This window comes from Halichoeres trimaculatus, unplaced genomic scaffold (assembly GCF_033239565.1).
Source record: "Halichoeres trimaculatus isolate MK-OKI-2021-1 unplaced genomic scaffold, fHalTri1.1 fHalTri1_scaffold_24, whole genome shotgun sequence".
Taxonomy (NCBI): domain Eukaryota; kingdom Metazoa; phylum Chordata; class Actinopteri; order Labriformes; family Labridae; genus Halichoeres; species Halichoeres trimaculatus.
Window position 1 is genome coordinate 6,339,894 of NW_027437202.1, and position 18,240 is coordinate 6,358,133.

At 44.8% G+C, this 18,240-nt stretch overlaps 1 protein-coding gene across 2 annotated transcripts in view; it reads left to right on the forward strand.

Annotated features, from left to right (window-relative positions):
- Positions 1-18,240, forward strand: part of zranb3 (zinc finger, RAN-binding domain containing 3) — a 46,795-nt gene that overhangs the window by 24,516 nt on the left and 4,039 nt on the right. For both annotated transcript variants that reach the window (XM_074664605.1, XM_074664604.1), the window contains exons 14-18: positions 4,593-4,880; positions 9,024-9,178; positions 11,997-12,101; positions 13,950-14,092; positions 18,029-18,151. In XM_074664605.1, the coding sequence (XP_074520706.1) occupies positions 4,593-4,880; positions 9,024-9,178; positions 11,997-12,101; positions 13,950-14,092; positions 18,029-18,151 (814 nt within the window). The remainder of the gene's footprint in view (positions 1-4,592; positions 4,881-9,023; positions 9,179-11,996; positions 12,102-13,949; positions 14,093-18,028; positions 18,152-18,240) is intronic.

An 18,240-nucleotide genomic window follows, 5' to 3' on the forward strand; every position in this document is an offset into this window, starting at 1 on the left:
CATCATAATGCAGAGATGCTGAGATGACTCATGTCAAATGACCTCTGGCTCTCACGCTGGCAGCTTGGCGAGCTTGAAGGAAACACTGAGGACCGATTTTCTTCTTGTCTGACTAATTGCCGGCTTCTGCAAATCAAAGTTTTTAAAGACAAAGTGTGACGAGAAAAGAATCGAACACTTCCTTATTCTGGTAAGGATTAGTGAAGTTGTGTTTGTGGCGTCTTAATCCTTTAACGTCATTCCAGGGCCTAAAATTTGACTTTACCTTCACAATAAAGACAAGACAGTATAGATTTAGTTATCTTCCCAGGGCTGTAAAACTTGAGGTTAGCCACAGGTGCATGGAAAGTTGGTGGGCTGTTGATGTTGTAGGAGGTGAAGTGGAGCGGTGGCAGGCTTTATTGCAGGATGTGAAGCATTTTTAGCTCAACAAAGTTTTTAAATCCTGATTTCATTTAGTGTCGGTAGTTGCGTTTCCATTACACCTAGAATTGCGCAAAACCTATAAAAAGACTCTTAAAAAGGTTTTCATCTCCAGTCATGAGGTGGTTTTCAGAAGTTTGGATATTAGTTCATTACAAAAGTACCAGGCGTGAATAACAACTCACCTCTTGGGCCACGCAGTGATGAAGTTGGTGTTTCTGAGCGTCAGTGAAGGCATCAAGAAGGCTGTGAGCAGGTCAGAGTCCAGCAGGAGGGAGGGATGAAGGTGTGTGTGTGTGAGAGAGCAGTTGAGCTGGAGATGATTTGTATTCAGTGTTTGGTAGGGATGTTGAGTGCCACTTTTTTTCAGACTAATAACAGTATTAGTACTCCCGATACTGTATACCGATACTAGTACTTTTGATCCATAAAATTTCAATTAACAGAGACAACACAGTCTAACAACTGTCAGAGTATTTTTAAAATACATTAAAGTGCAAAATAAAACAGTTTAAGTGTTAACTCTCCCTGTTTCATTCATAATGTCAAACCGCAGCAAGTAGCACCAACTAGTGGCAAGGAGGACTTGCTAGATGTAAGATTTTCTGCCTTGAGTAACAGCTGCTGATACCTTGAAAAAAGGCCGGTATAGACCCGATACCAGTACTTGCCCATCCCTATTGTTTTGTTCCTACTTGCTTTGAGCTGGCGTTGTCACGGCCGGATCACCATCGCCACTATTGCAGTGTCTGGACGAATGTCACAATATTTCAACGCCCTCTGCCTTTTCAGTTCAGCTCTTAAATATTTGGGGTATCCATGGTTACCGTTGGTTACAGTCCTCCTTCCTTCTTCCACAAATTGAATTTAACTGGACGAGATTTTGCTCAAGTTGTGTGCTATTCTAGTCGTAATGGAAACACCAGCAATTGCAGAAATATTGCTTTTATTTTGCGAAAAAGTGTCATGGAAACACAGCTAACATCGTCAACGTCCACAGGGAGAGCGGCAGGTCGCTGACCCCTGGCCTACAATGACAAACAGAGCCTCAAACTCTTTGTATCCAAGCTTTATGGATGAAGAATATGGTTCAAACAGGATGAACCAGCTTTAATTTTCTTCTCAACCTCACACTCTGCTCAGTTTTGAGAACCTACGCATTATTTCAGATGGTGAAGAACGCACACCTTCCAAAGCAAAGTTATAAACAGTGCTCTGTATCCAAAACCAGTCCTCCCAAGTCTGCATGTATCAGTCGATTGTCCTCGGCGCGGGGTTTATATTTAGTGTAAGAACAGAGAGCGTTCTGGCAGTGCTGCAGGTCTGTTTGCAGCTCAGTCCATTGGAAGCGTTGAGGGTGCACTTAAAACACACACACACAGTACCTCAGCTTTTGGAGCAGCACAAAAAACACACCCACACACTCACCCACACACACACGTTTTTTTTTTTTTTCTTCAACAAAAAATTCACCCCCCATTTCATGCCGCAGCAGATGCTTGATAACTATTCAGCAATCACACTCTCTTCTTTGTCACAAGCGCCACTCTGCATTCACAGCAGCAGGCTGTGTCAGCTCGCGAGATGGGGGGAATTTAACAACCTGCTAAATTTGTAAATGACAGACTGTGCTGGGGAAATAACAACCATATTTATGCCGATATCTCTCAACTTGGCGCTGCAGTCCTCAGCTTAGAGAAAATCTGAGTGTGACACGAGAGATGCTATCCCCTCAAGAGCGAAACATGAAGATGTGACGCGGTATCGCAAGTTTTGTCAGAGGAATCTCAGCAGATGAAGCACGGACACGAGGACTTCAAAGAAAAAGTAGAAGCAAAGCAGAAGTTTCGTAAGCATTTGGCTCGCTGTCTGTGGATCTGAGCTGCGTGGCAAAATACAGCAAGACAGCAGCTGTAGAGGAAGAACAGTCATCACACAGAAGGATATTAGTCTGTTGTACCATGAGGTACCAGAATGCTCAGGAATGAAATGAACAAAGTGTTAAGAAAGATTTTTCTTCCCTTTAGAGGAAAGCTTGATGGAATTGAGGTGAAGGAGAAAAATGACAGATTAAAAGCGACCAAATGTCAAGCTGCCACCTTTAAAACCTCCCTGACCTAGCGACTGTTGCTATGATGTGAAGCCGTTTGAATCGCACGTTGCAGTTTGTGGTTTTAATCGTCCTGAAGTGTGCAGAAGTGGCCGTTCCCTCGTTGTGATATTATCCCAACAACAGCAGCTTTCATTAATTTGACAAAAATTAAATCACAGCTGTTTCAAGAGGCTGCGTGGCTGTTTTTTAATCAAACTGTCATGGAGTATAACCTCCAGAAGACAGGGTCTGGCATCTCGCGTGGATTAGTCTGAGCAGTTTCCTGGAGTTGATTTAGCACCAGTAAACAACCACACAGCTTCTGGAAGCTGTGGTGTCGAGTTCCCGCGTTGGCAGCTTTTTTTGAAGGCCGGGAGCGTGGGCACGGTTCACTTCTTCTGCTTTTTCACTGGTAGACCAGCAATTTGTCTCTCAGCACCTACTGTGGAAGATGTATACAGGGAGAGGGCAATTTGTTTATCTCCTGGCTCTCCACACCTCTATTCTTGGTTTTTCTGCATTTTTATTCCCACATATTCGGCAGTAACAACCACGTCTAGTTAAGTCTCATGTAGGAATCCGGCGGTATCAGAGGCTTTCCTTTTATTTCACTTTCTGTGTCACAGGCTGCAGCTGTTTTGCTCCCTGTGGACTGTAATAAAAGCTTTCCTCTTTCGCTCAACGACTGGAGTCTGTTGCTTTTCATGAATCCTCAAAAGAGAGTTTTGAATATCTTCCCATGTCAGATTCAATTTTGGATCCCAATCAAGCCACCGCAGACATAATGGGGCGCTGATTGAGGCAGGGGGGAAACAAGAGGCTAGGCACGGCCCTGTAGGATTCCCCAGTTAACATCTTCCTCGGCGGGGACAGCTTAACACAAATTGAGCCGTCTCTCCGTGGTCTCGCTCGGCTTGTTAGAGAATGAGGGGGGGCGGCGGTAGGGGCCAGGAGCTCGGAGACTCCGATGACATTTAAGGAAGCGGTATAGAGGCTGGCCTTTTGGAGAAACAAGCCACAGAGAGGCAGGATCACTAATTAGCCCTCTGCGTCCCTGAGTCTCACAACTTAGTGTCTTGTTAGATTTCACACCTCGAGTTCAACAAATAACGTAAAGGAATGTGATTTAAACCTCGCGAAAGAAGAAACTGCATCACACTTCTCCTCAGACTGGTGTAATCCGTCTGTTAGCTTAACATCAGCGCCATCAAACCCTCTGTTTATGAGCAGCGACGCCTCAGATCTCCAACTTTGAATCATGTGGAAAGCCGGGCGCCTAATCCTTGCATCCATTAACATTTTGGGGGGGCTTAGATTCCTTCTTGACCTTCACAAAATTACAACATTTTGATACGAGGAAGAATCACAGGAATGGTTTAAGACTCGCAGGAAAAGCTGACTCACCAAATATCACTCGCTGCACCCGGCTGGAGCCCGGCAGATGCAGCAATTGCCGATAATTATTTTGTTTAAGTTTGATTGCACACGACGCAGCGAGCAATTAACAAATCACTGTGAGGTTAGCATTATTTATTCTTCCAGCAAATTATATTTAATATCAGAGAAGAAGGGGGTTGCAGCAGGTGTTACATCTGCAACTCTGAGGATGAAAGCACGAAGGGGTTTCCTTCGTTTTTGCCTCTAGTGGACATTTGAGGAACTGCATTGGTTGCACTTTGAGATATCTTCCCTTTTTTTTTTAACTTTTTTTCTGCTTTTATCTAGAGAGGACAGGACAGTTAGTCGACAAGAAAGTTTGGAAGGTGAAGTGATCTGCAGGATGAGCCTCATGGGGTTGGGTATCAGTGTAAATTTTGATGAATTTCACCACATCTCTGCTTACGTCTCCCTCTTTTCCACCATCACATCTCCTCAAAATGTCAGTAAAGGACTTATGATAGCTAATAACAGCACTAATGAGCCATATTGAGTTTTACTTTCATGTCAGGAGTCATTTTGTCACACTCTTCAGATGATGGATATCTCGCCAGGGACTGAAACTCTTCAAAGTCTGATTACACTCTGCAGCTCGGCCAATAAACTAATCTCCCTCTTTCTCTCTATCCTCCTCTCTCAGCTGGCCCAGAGCCACGCAGGCCTCAGCAGCCCCCCTCAAACAAGCCGGACCAGGCATGCGTCGTCCTCTCCGAGCCAGAGCTCAGCCGGGGAAAAGCCCAGCCTCCGAAGCCGCGCGAAGACAAACAGGAGGAGGAGGATGAGCCTTGGAAAGGCAAACAGAGACTAGGAGAAGCAGAGGAGGAGGAGGAGGAGGAGCGGCGGCAGCTCAAAGGCAAACAATCAGCGGGAGGGCGAGGCGACAATGGCGCCGATGCTGGCGGCTGCCTCCCCCCTGACCACACACGGGGTAATCCCACCTGCAATCTTCTTCTTTTCATATCTAGGGAAATTGTCTGGTGCCACATTGTCACCTGCACATATAATGCTGTTTAATATCATCACTTCAAACCAATAAGGGACTATATCTCATTCCATATGTGGCTGGGCATTATTATTCTTACTATTATTAGCATCTAGTTGGGGATATTGCCTCCTCCTGCGCTCAGAGCCGACAGATATTGAGTCAAACTGAACTAATCTCCAGAGTGCAGCTTGTTGAAACAGGAGACTTCTTTTTTGGGGGCTCTAAAACACCCAAATCTACGCTTGGGTTACTGTCCAGAAGGAAAATGATGAGCGTCTGATTGGATTCTTCGTTTTTAATAAAGTGGTCTGAGGTCTAATTACATAAAAAGGCACAAGCCCCCCCTTCTTCTCCAGACACCGACTCATCCTTGAAACACAACCTGCTCCCCCTGTCCTCTCTGGTTATACGTGCACATGTCTGCGAGTCTCTGAGGGACGTGAAAAAAACAACTTCCCAATTACACACTGTGTAATATTGCAAATTAAGACCTCTGTGTTAAAGCACTCGTGTCTCAAAGGGATATGCAAAGCAATAAATTGCGCTAATTACAAAGAACTAATTACACTGTGTGCAATATGAAGAGCTCTATAAAAACTGCCAGACTAGCAGAGTTAAAAAAAAGTCCATGACCTGAGCGTTGCCTCTAAACCCGAGCAGCAGATTTATTGAAGAACCAAACAGAGCTGGCAGCTTTTTTTTGTGGAGTACTTAACATAGAAGGGAACACAAGCCGTTTAGGTTTTAACAGGCGAGCTATCAACCCCTATTACCCTTTAACATCTCAAGATCAGCGGCGCAACAACTCGGACGACTCCGCTCCTGTCAGAGCCACCCCCGTACTCTCCTGCTCTGACATCTATTAGTGGCCGCGGATTTTCAAGTGGTTAATTTTCCGTCTCCCGTACCTGTGCCCCCTCCCGAACAGTCGGCAATTCAATCCCACTCCCGCTGCCCCCCCAGCAGGCCCTTCTGCACTCTGCGTCCCCGGGTGAAGAAATGGCTCTTTGCTTTCTTGAAAAAACCCCGACGAGGCAGACTCAAGGGGAGAGATAAAAGCTTTGATGTCGATCAGAAATGGCAGCACTGAGGAGACACTGCTGGATGCTAGCTTGGCCCCCCACCTTCTCTTTGGACATGTGCTTCTCCCTGAAGACAACTTATAAATATCCGGCTCACATTGCAACTAGTTTTCCTCCGTCTTTGTATTTATCACATTATCTGTTCTTCCATCGGTGCAGCTGTGTCGTCATCTTTGTCTCCACTCTCATCCATCCCCTCGGCTGTTAGTCAGTTTGTTAGTTACATGCCTTTGCTGTCTGTCTCTGTCAGCGTGGGTTTAGTATGAAACACCGCGGTTGTCCAATAAAAGTGACCTATGGGGTCAGGAGCGATGCCTAATGATTTTCCTCTACCTGCCCGTGGTTTTAGAAGGCAAACCGCAGAGCTGCCGGACGCCCACACCTCTTGATTGCTCTGAGATTACTTTCCTCACCGCACGGACAGGCAATCACTTCTCCCCTCTCCCTCCTTCTCTGTACTGTCTGCTCTTTTATCTATCTGCATGACCACAAACATTTAAGCCTTGAAACACATTCTTTGGGATCAGCTGCACCAAATCTCACACTCACAGCACAGAAATATTTTCTCCATCTATATCTTTTTTGTTTCGATCCAGCAGAAGATGAGATGACTCAGTCCAATTAGGCGTTGTTTTCTTTCTCTCGCAGTAAAATAACAGATAAATCCCTCGGGGTGTTTTGAAGGCACTGTTCATACTGTGTAAGTGACAGTCTAATAAGACGGCTTTGTAAGATGAATTGCCCCCATCGTATAAATGGCCCACTTAATGCAGCTGGCGCGTTCCGCCACTGCAAACAGGGGAAGGGGGAAAAACTGCTTACAACAAATACAGGGTGCACATCGCTGTGAAATGCTGGTGTCCTAAGAGTGTTTTTGGTGCAGAGTTTGCAGCTTTTGTATTTGCAGAAACAAAGTGGAGGATGGAGACTCTCACCAAGAAATTCATCTACGATTTCATAACTTTGTTTATGAAAATCTCTATCCTCGCTTTCCGTTTCCTGCCCTCTTTGACAACCCCAGGATTGATCGCGACCTCACCTCCCCAAGCACGATGGGAAAGACGCCTTTGTTCCGCTTTGTTCATCCGTCACTCAATCTTCTCAGCGTACGAGCACAGAAGCCGCTTCTGACCCGCAACCAGCCGAGACCTGCCGCAAGGTCACGGCCACACTTGTTAGACGGAAACACTTCTTGTCACAGACATCAGCCTGTGTCAGTATTTCCTCCCATTAACAAGCCAGAGTGACACACACACACACTCCTGCAAACACACAAAAACACGGCAGACAACTGGCCACGCGGAGTGATTTAAGGCGAGTATTATCAGAGTGTTATAGGTCATTGTCTAAATGAAGCGTGGTCGAGCAGCGGCGGTCTCATTTCCACCGGCTGACCTTTTCTTGCTGGATGCTGGCAGGATGAGCGAGCTACATCGCCGACATTAATGACCCGCTCCATCTCTTCTTTTCCTCTCTTTTCCTTCGGCGACTGTTATTTTATCTCTTCCTCTCTTTCATTCTCCTTCACTTCTTTCCATCTGGTGAATTCTTGACTTAAATTGCGAAAAATAAATTGCTCTCTGAAGCCAGGGACCTGCTGCGCGACATGTAAAGAATAACCTTATGAGAAGCATTGGATGAGATTGAAATCAATCCTGTGTTTGCGTTTCTGTGAGTACAGCCCGGCTCAGAATCTTATTAAAGCCTGATTACAGCGTGTTTGTCCCTGTCGCCGGAAATAATAATCAAAACACAGCGTTACGAGCCAATCCTGACACGTTTAATAGCCTCGTCACATTAGCATCTAAAACAACAGCGTTCTGAATGAAACCAGTTCATCTCAGCAGAATCAGAGCAGCTGATGGATTGAACTTTGGTGAACTTGGATGAAGAATAGCAAGCTGTCATGAATGAGAGAACAAAACAGGGAAAGCTATCATAGCTTATTAGCCGTGAAGCGCAATCCAGTTGCTCTGATTCCTGTCAGAGACTCTACAGATAAGTTGTTGACAAGTTACATAAGAGTTTCTCTCTTGAATATGTTTCTAAGTTTTGGCCCAGTTAGCTTTGGGGCTAATTAGCATGGGAGCCAGAGCATTTTGCGTTCAATCAAGGGTTAAAGGGCCCTTTCCACCAACCTGTACAGTCCCCCTTTTTGGTCCCCTATCGCTGCTATGCCTTCAGGCTATCACATATCTGACGCAACTATTAGCATCTAGCTTAGACTCCTCCTACTAAAGATGGCACAGTTGGCAGAATCAGGCTTTAGTGATCCGACCCGTACCAAACTGTACTGATCCCAACCGGACTGCTTGGTGGAAACGGACCCCAGGTTTGAAATGGTGTAAACTCTTTGGCTAAATTACCCATATGTAAAGCTGGATGGTGTGCTCCAACCTCTATCCAGTGTACAAAAGGGATGCCAAAACATCTGGGCGCTAAAATCTTCGGTATTTGGACTTAAATATTCTCTGGACTTGATTCCAAATTATCCCTCCATTTGTACAACTGACTGTAAAATCTCCTCATTGTCACCACTTTAAAACCAGGTGTTGGAAGTCTTTCCCTCTGAACAACCCTCTCTTGTTCTCTATAGAAACAGGAGAGCAGCCAGAGTATTAGGACGATGTAGGCTGCTTGTTATTTCTGCTTGTTACACCGGCAGAATCACCTTATTCTTATTTACATGAAAATGTCAGGGATAATTATTTTCATCCCAGCCCCTGAAACAGTCTTTAAAGGCAATAATTTGAAGTATAAGGTAATTTATTCAGAGGTGTTCTGTTTACGACTTCCCCATTTGAATATTAGCCACAAATACATCTCCTCACTATTGTGCGTGTGTATAATAAGGCTCAAAAGCTGCCGCTGCTTAATGCCTCTGCTGGTCGTTGCATCACCAGAGGAGCAGGCAGAGGTACCAATAAAGCTGCGAAAGCCAATAACAAGTCAATAATAAAATACTCAGTGAGATATTAGCCAGCCTCTCCTTCTCTCCCTGCAGACTGGGGAGCTGCGGCGTGTGTGTCGACCGCTGCTGATGCAAATGATGATGATGAGGGCAATGATGGAGAAGACGCTGGTGCCGCCCATCCCATCTACCCGAGCCTGCAGTTCTGTGCCAGCCAGTACACAGACCGAATATATCTGTACTCGAAGGTAATGCAGGCTGTGTGAGTGCTTGATTGGACACGTGTGTGTGTGTGTGTGTGGCAGACCTTTTGGGGCCAGATAGTCTTGAACCTGTTACTCTGAGCGTTGTTTACAGACGATAGTTTGAAAGATATTTCTGTCACAAAGTCCGACATTTTGACGTATCGCCGCCGATGAAGCACAGGTGTAAACAAGAAGCTAATCATTCCATTTCCTGCTTTCATTTCAAAGTCTTCGTATTGTGCGGTCTGCCTCACCTGCTCACGTCTCTAACCCACTTACATGTTCCCCTTATCAACAGGGCAGCTGGGAGCCTCTTTGTTGAAAAATGAGGTAAAAAAACAACAACACTGCAGTACCTCGAGTGGCCACTTGAGGCTGATCCCAAAAGTTGAGCAAACTTCATGGAGCTCTTTTATTCAAAAACACATTTTTTTCATGTTTTAACCGAAAAGTTTGGCCAAATTTGACCTTGCAGCTTCAAAAGTGCTGAATTTAAAAACTTCCCTCACCAATGTTTTGGTGCCTTTTGTGAATAAAACATCTCACAATGGTCGATTTCCTGCTGAATATTTGCCTCCTGTATTTCAAACATGTAATCCTCTGGTTTTCAAAGACACAGCCGCAAGAAAACTGTCAGAAAAACAGAAACTGTCTTAATGAAAGTCTAAAGTGTCTGCTATAATATATTTAATTCCTGATCTCATTTTAATGGAATAACTGAGACTGAAAGGGCATGTAGAGTTTTTATAACCACTTGATGTTTTGTTCCTGTCACATTCACCTGGAGAGTGAAAAAACATAATTTATTCCTTTTTTTTCCCTGAGTGTGAAGTCTAATTGAGATCAAGATGTCTTTATCAAGATAAAGCCGCAAACAACAACGCGTAGCGTGAGAAAAGTAAGAGACCTGCAGTTCTTTCACGTCTCGTTAATTAGCAAACGGGGGAGATGTGAGGAAACGGTTACAGACAGAATTAAGAAAGTCAAAGATGAGGGATGAAACATTTTCTGAGATGATGATGATTGAAGACGCTGGAATTAGCTCAGTTACATGTGTGATGTGGAGCAGCTGTGATCAACTGATGCAGGAGGTTGAGCGCAGCGTGCTTGCTCTCTGTGGTGGAAGAATCTGAAATAAAAAGTTGTTGTAAACAGGAAACAATCCACATCTTGCGACTCTGTTTAGAACAGTGATGAGCAACAGCTGACCAAGAGTTGGAAACAAACACCCGCTGCTTTTGTCATCGAACTTTCCTCCGACTGAGATAAAGTGTAGCTGAACCCCGCTCTGACTCTGATTCCTCTCCTCTTGAGGGCCACTTGCCAACAGACCTCCGTATCGATCGGATTGTGACACTTAACGGCCTTTTGTTTCATTCATGAGGGATCAGGTTCCTTCTCCGCCAGATAAGAGACGCGAGGGTTTCACATAGAGAGGTCCAAAGCGCTGAACTGAATCACCAATGGAATATTACCCTGATGGCAATAGACAAGTGTCATGTACGCACTGCTGAGGACGATAAGCCGTGGAGATAAATGTCCCCCGCTGTCGTTTAAATGATAAACTGTAGGAATTTGGCTTCAATGCTGTCACATCGGGATAATCCTGGGGCCAGGCGTTGAATTCGCACCAGGGGCTGCTTGGTGCACAATCAGGAGGAAGATTTGTCGAGAGTATTAGGAATTTTATGTCTATTTACTGCACTTCAAGGTGTTGTTTTATTAAAGGGTTCATCTTCCAACCTGATCCCTGAACTTGGCATTGCAGCACTCACCGGTCACTCATTTTTGGTGAAGCCTTCCTGCACAATCACCGTCTTCACCATCAGCTGCAAGCATAAGTGGCTTCCCAGGCTTCAAATTGGCAGTAGTTAGCGCTAATGAAGCAGTAATAACTGGGAAAATGCTTTTTATTGTGCATATTTTTTACAGTGATTATGCCGTTACCTCCAAGCTGTGGCAGTATGATTACCCATAATCACAGTGAGGTGCATTCTTCTGGGTATATGCAGCGCTTTTCTTTTAACTCTTCTGTATCCCTCATTATTTTGCTGCTAGCGCACGTGTACTGTCACAGGAGAAGCATTAGCTTCAAGTGGAGTACGTAGATTACAATAAAGGGGAGAAACAATGGAGAGCATTAACAAGCTCCTTTGGTTTCCAGAAGATCTGCCAGAGGAGGAAGTGGGTAATGTCTCAACGACTTTAAGATGTTTCTTTTTGTCCCGTGTTCAGAGATCTAATATCCGCACCGTCACCTGTTTGGCTTCATCTCGTTAGCTCGCACAATCACAGCATCATCTTTGATATCTGAGAAAGCAACAGAAGCCTCCAAGCAAATTTTTCTGTAGCAACAAATAAGAAAACAGAACGCCGCCCCCTCCTCTGACACATAAAGGTAACATCCATTTGATGGCATCAGTGAGGCTTGTTTGCCATCCCCTCCTCCTATCTAAGTTATATAACTACAATATTACCCTGACATTTATTCTCGTCAGGCAAGTGAAACAATCACTCCGCTGCGTCGAAGTAAACTGAGCAAGTAAACGAGCGGGGTTTGTATTTGTTTGCTCCGGTTACACCGGTGACTCAGCAGCAAAATCCCACGTCTCACCAACTGTTTGGGCAGAAAAACACAAGGAGCCAGCGAGGAGCGAGGAAGAGCCATGTAAGGGACAGAGAGTAGAGTGGTGCTGCCACTGAGCTGTGTCTGAAAAAACCTGCCACTAAATCCAAAAATGACTCTTAATCAACACAGGTTTGCACAAACTAACATAAAATCTCAATGTAACCACCTCCTCTCTGTCTCCTCCTCTGTTAGGACTCCACTCCGCTCAACTTCAGCTTCATCCCTCAGGACATCAAGCTAACCAACTGGGACGACCTGCCCGAGGCCTTCAGCCGATGCCAGGAAAATCGAAAACAGGTCTGCCCTTCCCGCTAGGCTGTGTGTGTGTGTGTGTGTGTGTGCCCCTGTGTGCCTCCTACAATTGATATTTGTGAATATGTGTGGGTGTGCATGTGGATTTGAGTGTTTACACCAGGGAGACGTCCCTACTTAATGAGTCATTACAGCGAGAACGCCTTGGAGGGGAATTCCACTGGAGTTTACTCCTAGCTGCTACCAATATCTCCTTCCTCTGATTGATTAGAAAGACAAGAAAAACTCCACCATGTGGTTTTGCATAATTTCCAAGACGAGTCAAACTTAAACTCAAGAGTTTAATTGAAAGTTTTCACTTAGTTAGCCCATCGGCTGCTTTAATTTTCAGCTCAGATCGTTTAGTGTGATAGGACAGTCAGAAGGGCTATCTCCTCAATTCCACTGACCCGGTATGATGAGGCTGTGTGGGGTTATTAAAGAGGCATGTGCGAATGCCATGTGAAAGTAATGACACTGCTGATTGTGGAGAAGCAGCGCGGCATGAAGGATAGTCTGGATGTAGACAGAGCCTGAAGGCGAGAGGAGGGAGAGGACGAGGGAAGAGGGAGGGGGGTGATTGAGAGAAGAAATAAGAGAGGAGGTGGTTCTGGGGGTTTGGGCAGCGAGAGGAGACCAGGAAAGAGAAAGTGTCATTTTATGAGGGTCATTAAAGCAGACGGATCATCGCCTCAAACGACCCCGCACGCCAAGCAGCTAATATTAAATCCTGCAATCTGCCGCGCGGCAGCGACCCAGCCGCTGACAGACACCCCACCTGTCACCTTGTTTATGTTGCTGTGTAAAGCGAAGGCGTGAGCTGCATCCGTCCTCTGACCCATCATTCACGCCCTGTTACACAGCAATTGTCCATCAAAATCGATACTAAACAAGCGCTTTAATGTGGGCTGCTTTGCGCCGGGGAACCTGAGGCGGTCGGTACAACCTGAGACTAGCTGCTCGCGTATTTATCAGGAGGGGGATCAAATTTTACCCTGTTTATGAAACATCAGATTAGCTAAGATGTTTCATCCATGTTGTCCAGCTTAACCCCTCCAGTGTCCACCTACACACTTCTGCATCAACCCGTCTGACCTGTAGAGACGCCCGAGTCGCCCTCCCACTCTCACAGCGAGCTGTCCTGAGTTTTGACATCTGATTTGACTCTTGACTAACTTTTGTGGCACAGTAACCTCCAGACATTTCTGAAGCTTGTTGAGGAAATATAAAATGCAGGGTTTCCTCTCTGTATCGTGGTGTTATGTACATCCTCTCTGCAGATTCTTGACCTTCGACCTCTCTCTGGGCTGAAAAACAAACCTCTGCTCATTTTTATAGGCAAAGCAGCCTCTGGTTACCCAAATAATAAACCAAAAACTGAGTTAGTGATTCAGAATTTGAAGCCTGTGTGTGAGAACGCTCCATGTTGGGTTTTATCTACAAAAAAACAATCTTTCTGTGAGAGCAGTTATCATCCATAGGAAGAAAAACACTCCTCCGGTGTAATATACGCAGGTAAATTGCCCATTAGGCCTTGATGCTCGCTGTGCTATCTGTTATTTCGCCAGAAGATTCTCTTTGAATCCTTGACTTGGCTGAAAGCATCGAAAGCTCTCTCTGGGTTTGATGGGTTTTTTTCAGCCATCAGGGAAGCAGTGTGTGTGTGTGTGTGTGTGTGTGTGTGTTTGCTCTGTAGGTTTGAATTGTTTGTTTTTACCTCCAAATTGAAAAGCTTAAAAAATGTTTCTGCTCTTAAAAAGAGGCTTTCGACGCCCAAACTATCAATTTAGCAAAAGAGAGGACAGCTCGGACAGCTTGAATACGAAAGCAAAGTGACGTTTCTTTTCCCCGCAGGTCCAGAGTTTCGTCCGGGAGTGGAGCGCTTTAACCGCCATGAAGCAGAAGATGCTCCGACGCAGCGGCCTCTGCTTCAAAAGCCCAGCTCGTGCTCTGCAGCAGCTGGCCGACACCAAGCGCCCACACTCCAGCACCAAGAGGTCAGAGACTGGCTGGAGAAATGTTCTTAAAGACTTCCAAAAGCAAAGCTGTGATTAGTGATTCTGGCTGTCCATTCACGGAGAAAGAAACACCTCGGTTTCTGAGCCTGAAATCAGAAAGTACAGAACATTTTGCAGCACAAAAGAGCAGAGATGACTTTCCCTGTGAGCTGCAGGAATAATCTGACCCAGCGCCCCTGTTGTGCCAGTTAGTGTATATTTTTAAGCTGGAAATACAGAGATGAATAAGTTCCCAACATTATGTCAGAAACTGAGAAGCAACGTGGGAGATTTCACAGAGAAACAAGCAGATTTGTAAACACTAACTGCCCCAGGCTCCGTGGAAGGCTGAATAGTATTTGTGTGAGTGCATGTGTGTGTGGGTGTATCAAAGCGTGTCAGCTGAGGCATAAAAGAGGATGGAATGTGTGCTGTGTGTGTGTACATGTGTGTTTTTTTGACAAACAAGCATTGTTGCTGGCACACTAATTACAGCTGGCGTGTACGGAGGCAGGGAGAGTTTGCCAATTACAGGGTAGACTCGTGTGCGTGCGTGTGTGAGAGAAGGAGAGTGTTTCTCATCCGGGGAACGTGTTTGGGTGCATGAACCTAATCAAGGTGTGAGTAGGAGGCAATTGGCCCGGCTTGATTTGATACCTGTTTGATTTATTCACTAATCAGAACCAATCAAGCTCCAGCGTCGGCTCAGCGGGGCGATCACGGCTCACCTTCCCGGCTCCAAGGCGCTCGGTTTTCAACTGCTTCAAACTTAATGTACTTTGTAGGGATTCCAGCTCCGTTGGTGTGTCTGTCAGAAGCCACTCGTGGTGATTTCAGAGGAGTTAAGAGGGTTTTAATCTGGTTTGCATCCTGCAGAAGTGTGCTTCATTGCGTGAATGACTGAAAACACGTCCGGCGTTGTTACTTGACGTCTTCTCATCGCGGTGCCAGCGCTCTTGCAGAAATCATGAGAACTCTGACCGCCCAGCATCGACTGCTTCTCAGAGGAAGGTCGAGAATAGCAGCAATCAATCAAGTCAGCTTCAGCAGAAGCTCGTTAACTGGATCCCACAGCTGAGCAGGGTCTGGCCCTGGAGCTGAACCGCAGGCCGGTCTGGGCACAGACTGGCTGGTACGCTGTCAGCGACTTGTTCCTGATGCTGCAACATTCAACCTGTGAAGCAATCAGCTGTCACATGAGGCCCCTTAAATCCACCTCTGGATTGTTCAATCAGGAAGCAAAGGGTGATGTCAGGAGCTCGACTTTGCCGTCTGAGCATCCTGCCACATAACAACATGCAAACACAGACGCTTACTCTCCCAGAAGCGCAGTTGGACTCCAGTTTAGTGTAAGGAACCGTGTTTCATCCTGCCTCAGCGCTGGGACCGTTTGAAGCCAAAAGGAAGCTGGTGTGTGTTTGATGGAGACTTACCTTCTTCCTCATCTCCCCCTCAGCCTCCACAGAAACTTCTGCTCTTTGATGTGCCTTCCTCCTCCTCCTCCTCCTCGACGTTCTGCCTCCTGTCATCCATCTTTTCTACCTTTCCTTCCATCTCGCTCCCCAAAAGAAAGTATTCTGTCCAGATGGAGGTGGTGGGAATGAATAAAAATGTCCCTGCGTAGCCTGCGGGGTGAGGTAAATGCACAGTTTAACAGAGGCTACAGCTTCCTGTTTAAATAGCAGGGTGTCTCTTGGAGGCTACTATTAATAAAAGAAGCAGAATTAAACTGATTCATATTTAAATTCCTCCTGATAGACTCCTATAAGCTCTGGATTGCTCATTCACAGAAAGTATAGGTGCACATATTTGGCTGCTGTATCTAATTTGTGCATTGTGACACAAAAAGCATCAACACAGCCTCCCTCTCTGTCGCTTTCTCTGTAGTTAAACAGAATTAAATGTATTTCCTTGCATGTCTCATAAGTCCAGGAGCCATTCCAGCTATTGATTTCCTTTCAATGCCGCCAGCGCCACTGTTAGTCCGCCAGCAATAAAGTTTCATCAAACTAACTTCAAGAATTGACAGAGCTGTCGGAGGGAATGTTTTGCAAAATGCAGCGTTAATTATCGATCTACATAACAATCTGTGAACGGCTTCATCAGCCGGGTTGATTGTCTGTGAAACGGTTATGCCCCCTCATGGCTGCCTCCTGTCTCTCCATCCATCTTTCCATCACACTGAAACCCTCTGCTCTTAGAGGAGTGAGGCTTTGTCCGTGTTTTCTCAGGACACTGATTAATATCACCCTCTCGTTTTTTTCGTTGTGTTTCGAGGAACTAATTTGGAGATCATCTCTGATAGTTGCTGCACATTTAAAGGCGTTGTAATGAGCAGAAAGGTCACAAAACACAACACAACACAGCCCCTTCCAGAAGCAGCTCTGGTGTTTGACCTCTGACCTCCAACAGAGGATGAGAAAAAGAAATAATTGCTCCATGGGGGCTATTAGAGCATCCCTCTGTGTCTGGGGTCTGCAACCTTTACTTTCATAGGAGCCATTGTGCCTCAGATCACCTAGATTAAAGTCACTCTGGAGCCACAAAATCAAATTTATCTTCACAATATAGGCGATAAGCTGTATGAAACTCTATACATAGTTCAAAGCAGAGGAAGAATTATCTAAACCAGAGGGGTTTTTTTATTAAATTATTAGACTGTACCTGTGTTGTCTTAGTTTTTAAAATTATAACAAATTTTTTTACATTTTGTTATTTTTTTTTCAATTTTAAAAAAATGAATAATAATATATTAATGATATAGAATTTTTAAAAATCCCAAAAAAGGCCAAAAAAATAATATACTACTAAAATTATTATTATTATTATTATTGTATTATTGTTACAAATTGTATTATACGTTTTATTCATTTAATTCAATTTATTTTTAATGGTTAGACATTTTTGTATTTGTTTTTATTTTAAAATTAGCAAAAAAAATCCAGTAAACTCAAAATTTTCAAATTTTTTAAATTTACAAAAATTAAAAAATTTTGGAAATTCCAAAAAAGTTGCAAACTTATTTCATATTAAAAACATAAAATAAATTAGCAAAAAAATTCAAAAAATTTGACGAATACTTGATTTGAGTACATGAATTTATAAAATTTTCTCTCCCCTTTTTTTTCTTTTTTTGCTAATGTCTTTCCACACATCAAACATGTAAATTAATCTGGCACATTGGCAGTTACATGAATCCATCCACACAGAATTTAAATCTGTGTTTTCTTCCAGATTTGTCTTTTTGTAGTTTTAGTTTTCTTCCCAGGGCTGTAAAACTTGAGATTAGCCACAGGTGCATGGAAAGTTGGTGGGCTGGAGGTGAAGTAGAGTGCACTTTGGGAACCTAAGGCCACCTTTTCTCCCAAGACCACAGCTAACACCCGCATCCTCTCCTCTCCTGTACATCCCGAGGTCATTTTAATCCCAACCAGATTGACATGTTCTGTTTCATGCAATTCCCCCTGACTAGCACACCTAGCATCTGTACGACAGTGGCCATAAAAGTGATGGCAGGGCAGATGGATTAGATTACGTGATTGACGATCCCTGTGGGGAAATTAGATTGCTGCTGCAGCGATAGAAGTGAGATTCATCAGAGCAGGAGGAGGACAAACAGAGTACACATGTAGAATAGTAAAAACAGGCTTCAGAAGTCATAATTTGTGCATTTAAGCGCAGTGTGCTTCCAGTGAAATATAAGAACACCCATTTGGCATTCCTCTCAGGATGACTAAGATTACAGTTCTGCTCCAGCAACATCAAATTTCCCATGTTACCTCCTGCTAATGTCCAGAGAGTCTCTCCTTTTTTTGCACCTACTCCCCCGTGCTCTACATGTGAAGTGATCTCCTCATGGAGCTCTCTGGTTATATAATGTTTTCCCCGAGTCCTCCGCTCCTTTCACAGCCACTTTCATCCCATTTTCATTTTCAGGTACCTCGGTAAGGACGAGGTGGCCCAGGCCTCCTTGAACAAGGCTCAGGAGGAGGGGGGCAGCGTGCGACGGGTCGCCAAGAAGAACTTCTTTGCAAAGAGGACGTCAGGTGCTTCAAAGAGGTGAGTTAAGGGGACACACACACCTGTCCTCAAGACTTGAGGAGTCTTTGATGATGTATTCCAGGCTGAAACCTGAAGATTAGGAGACG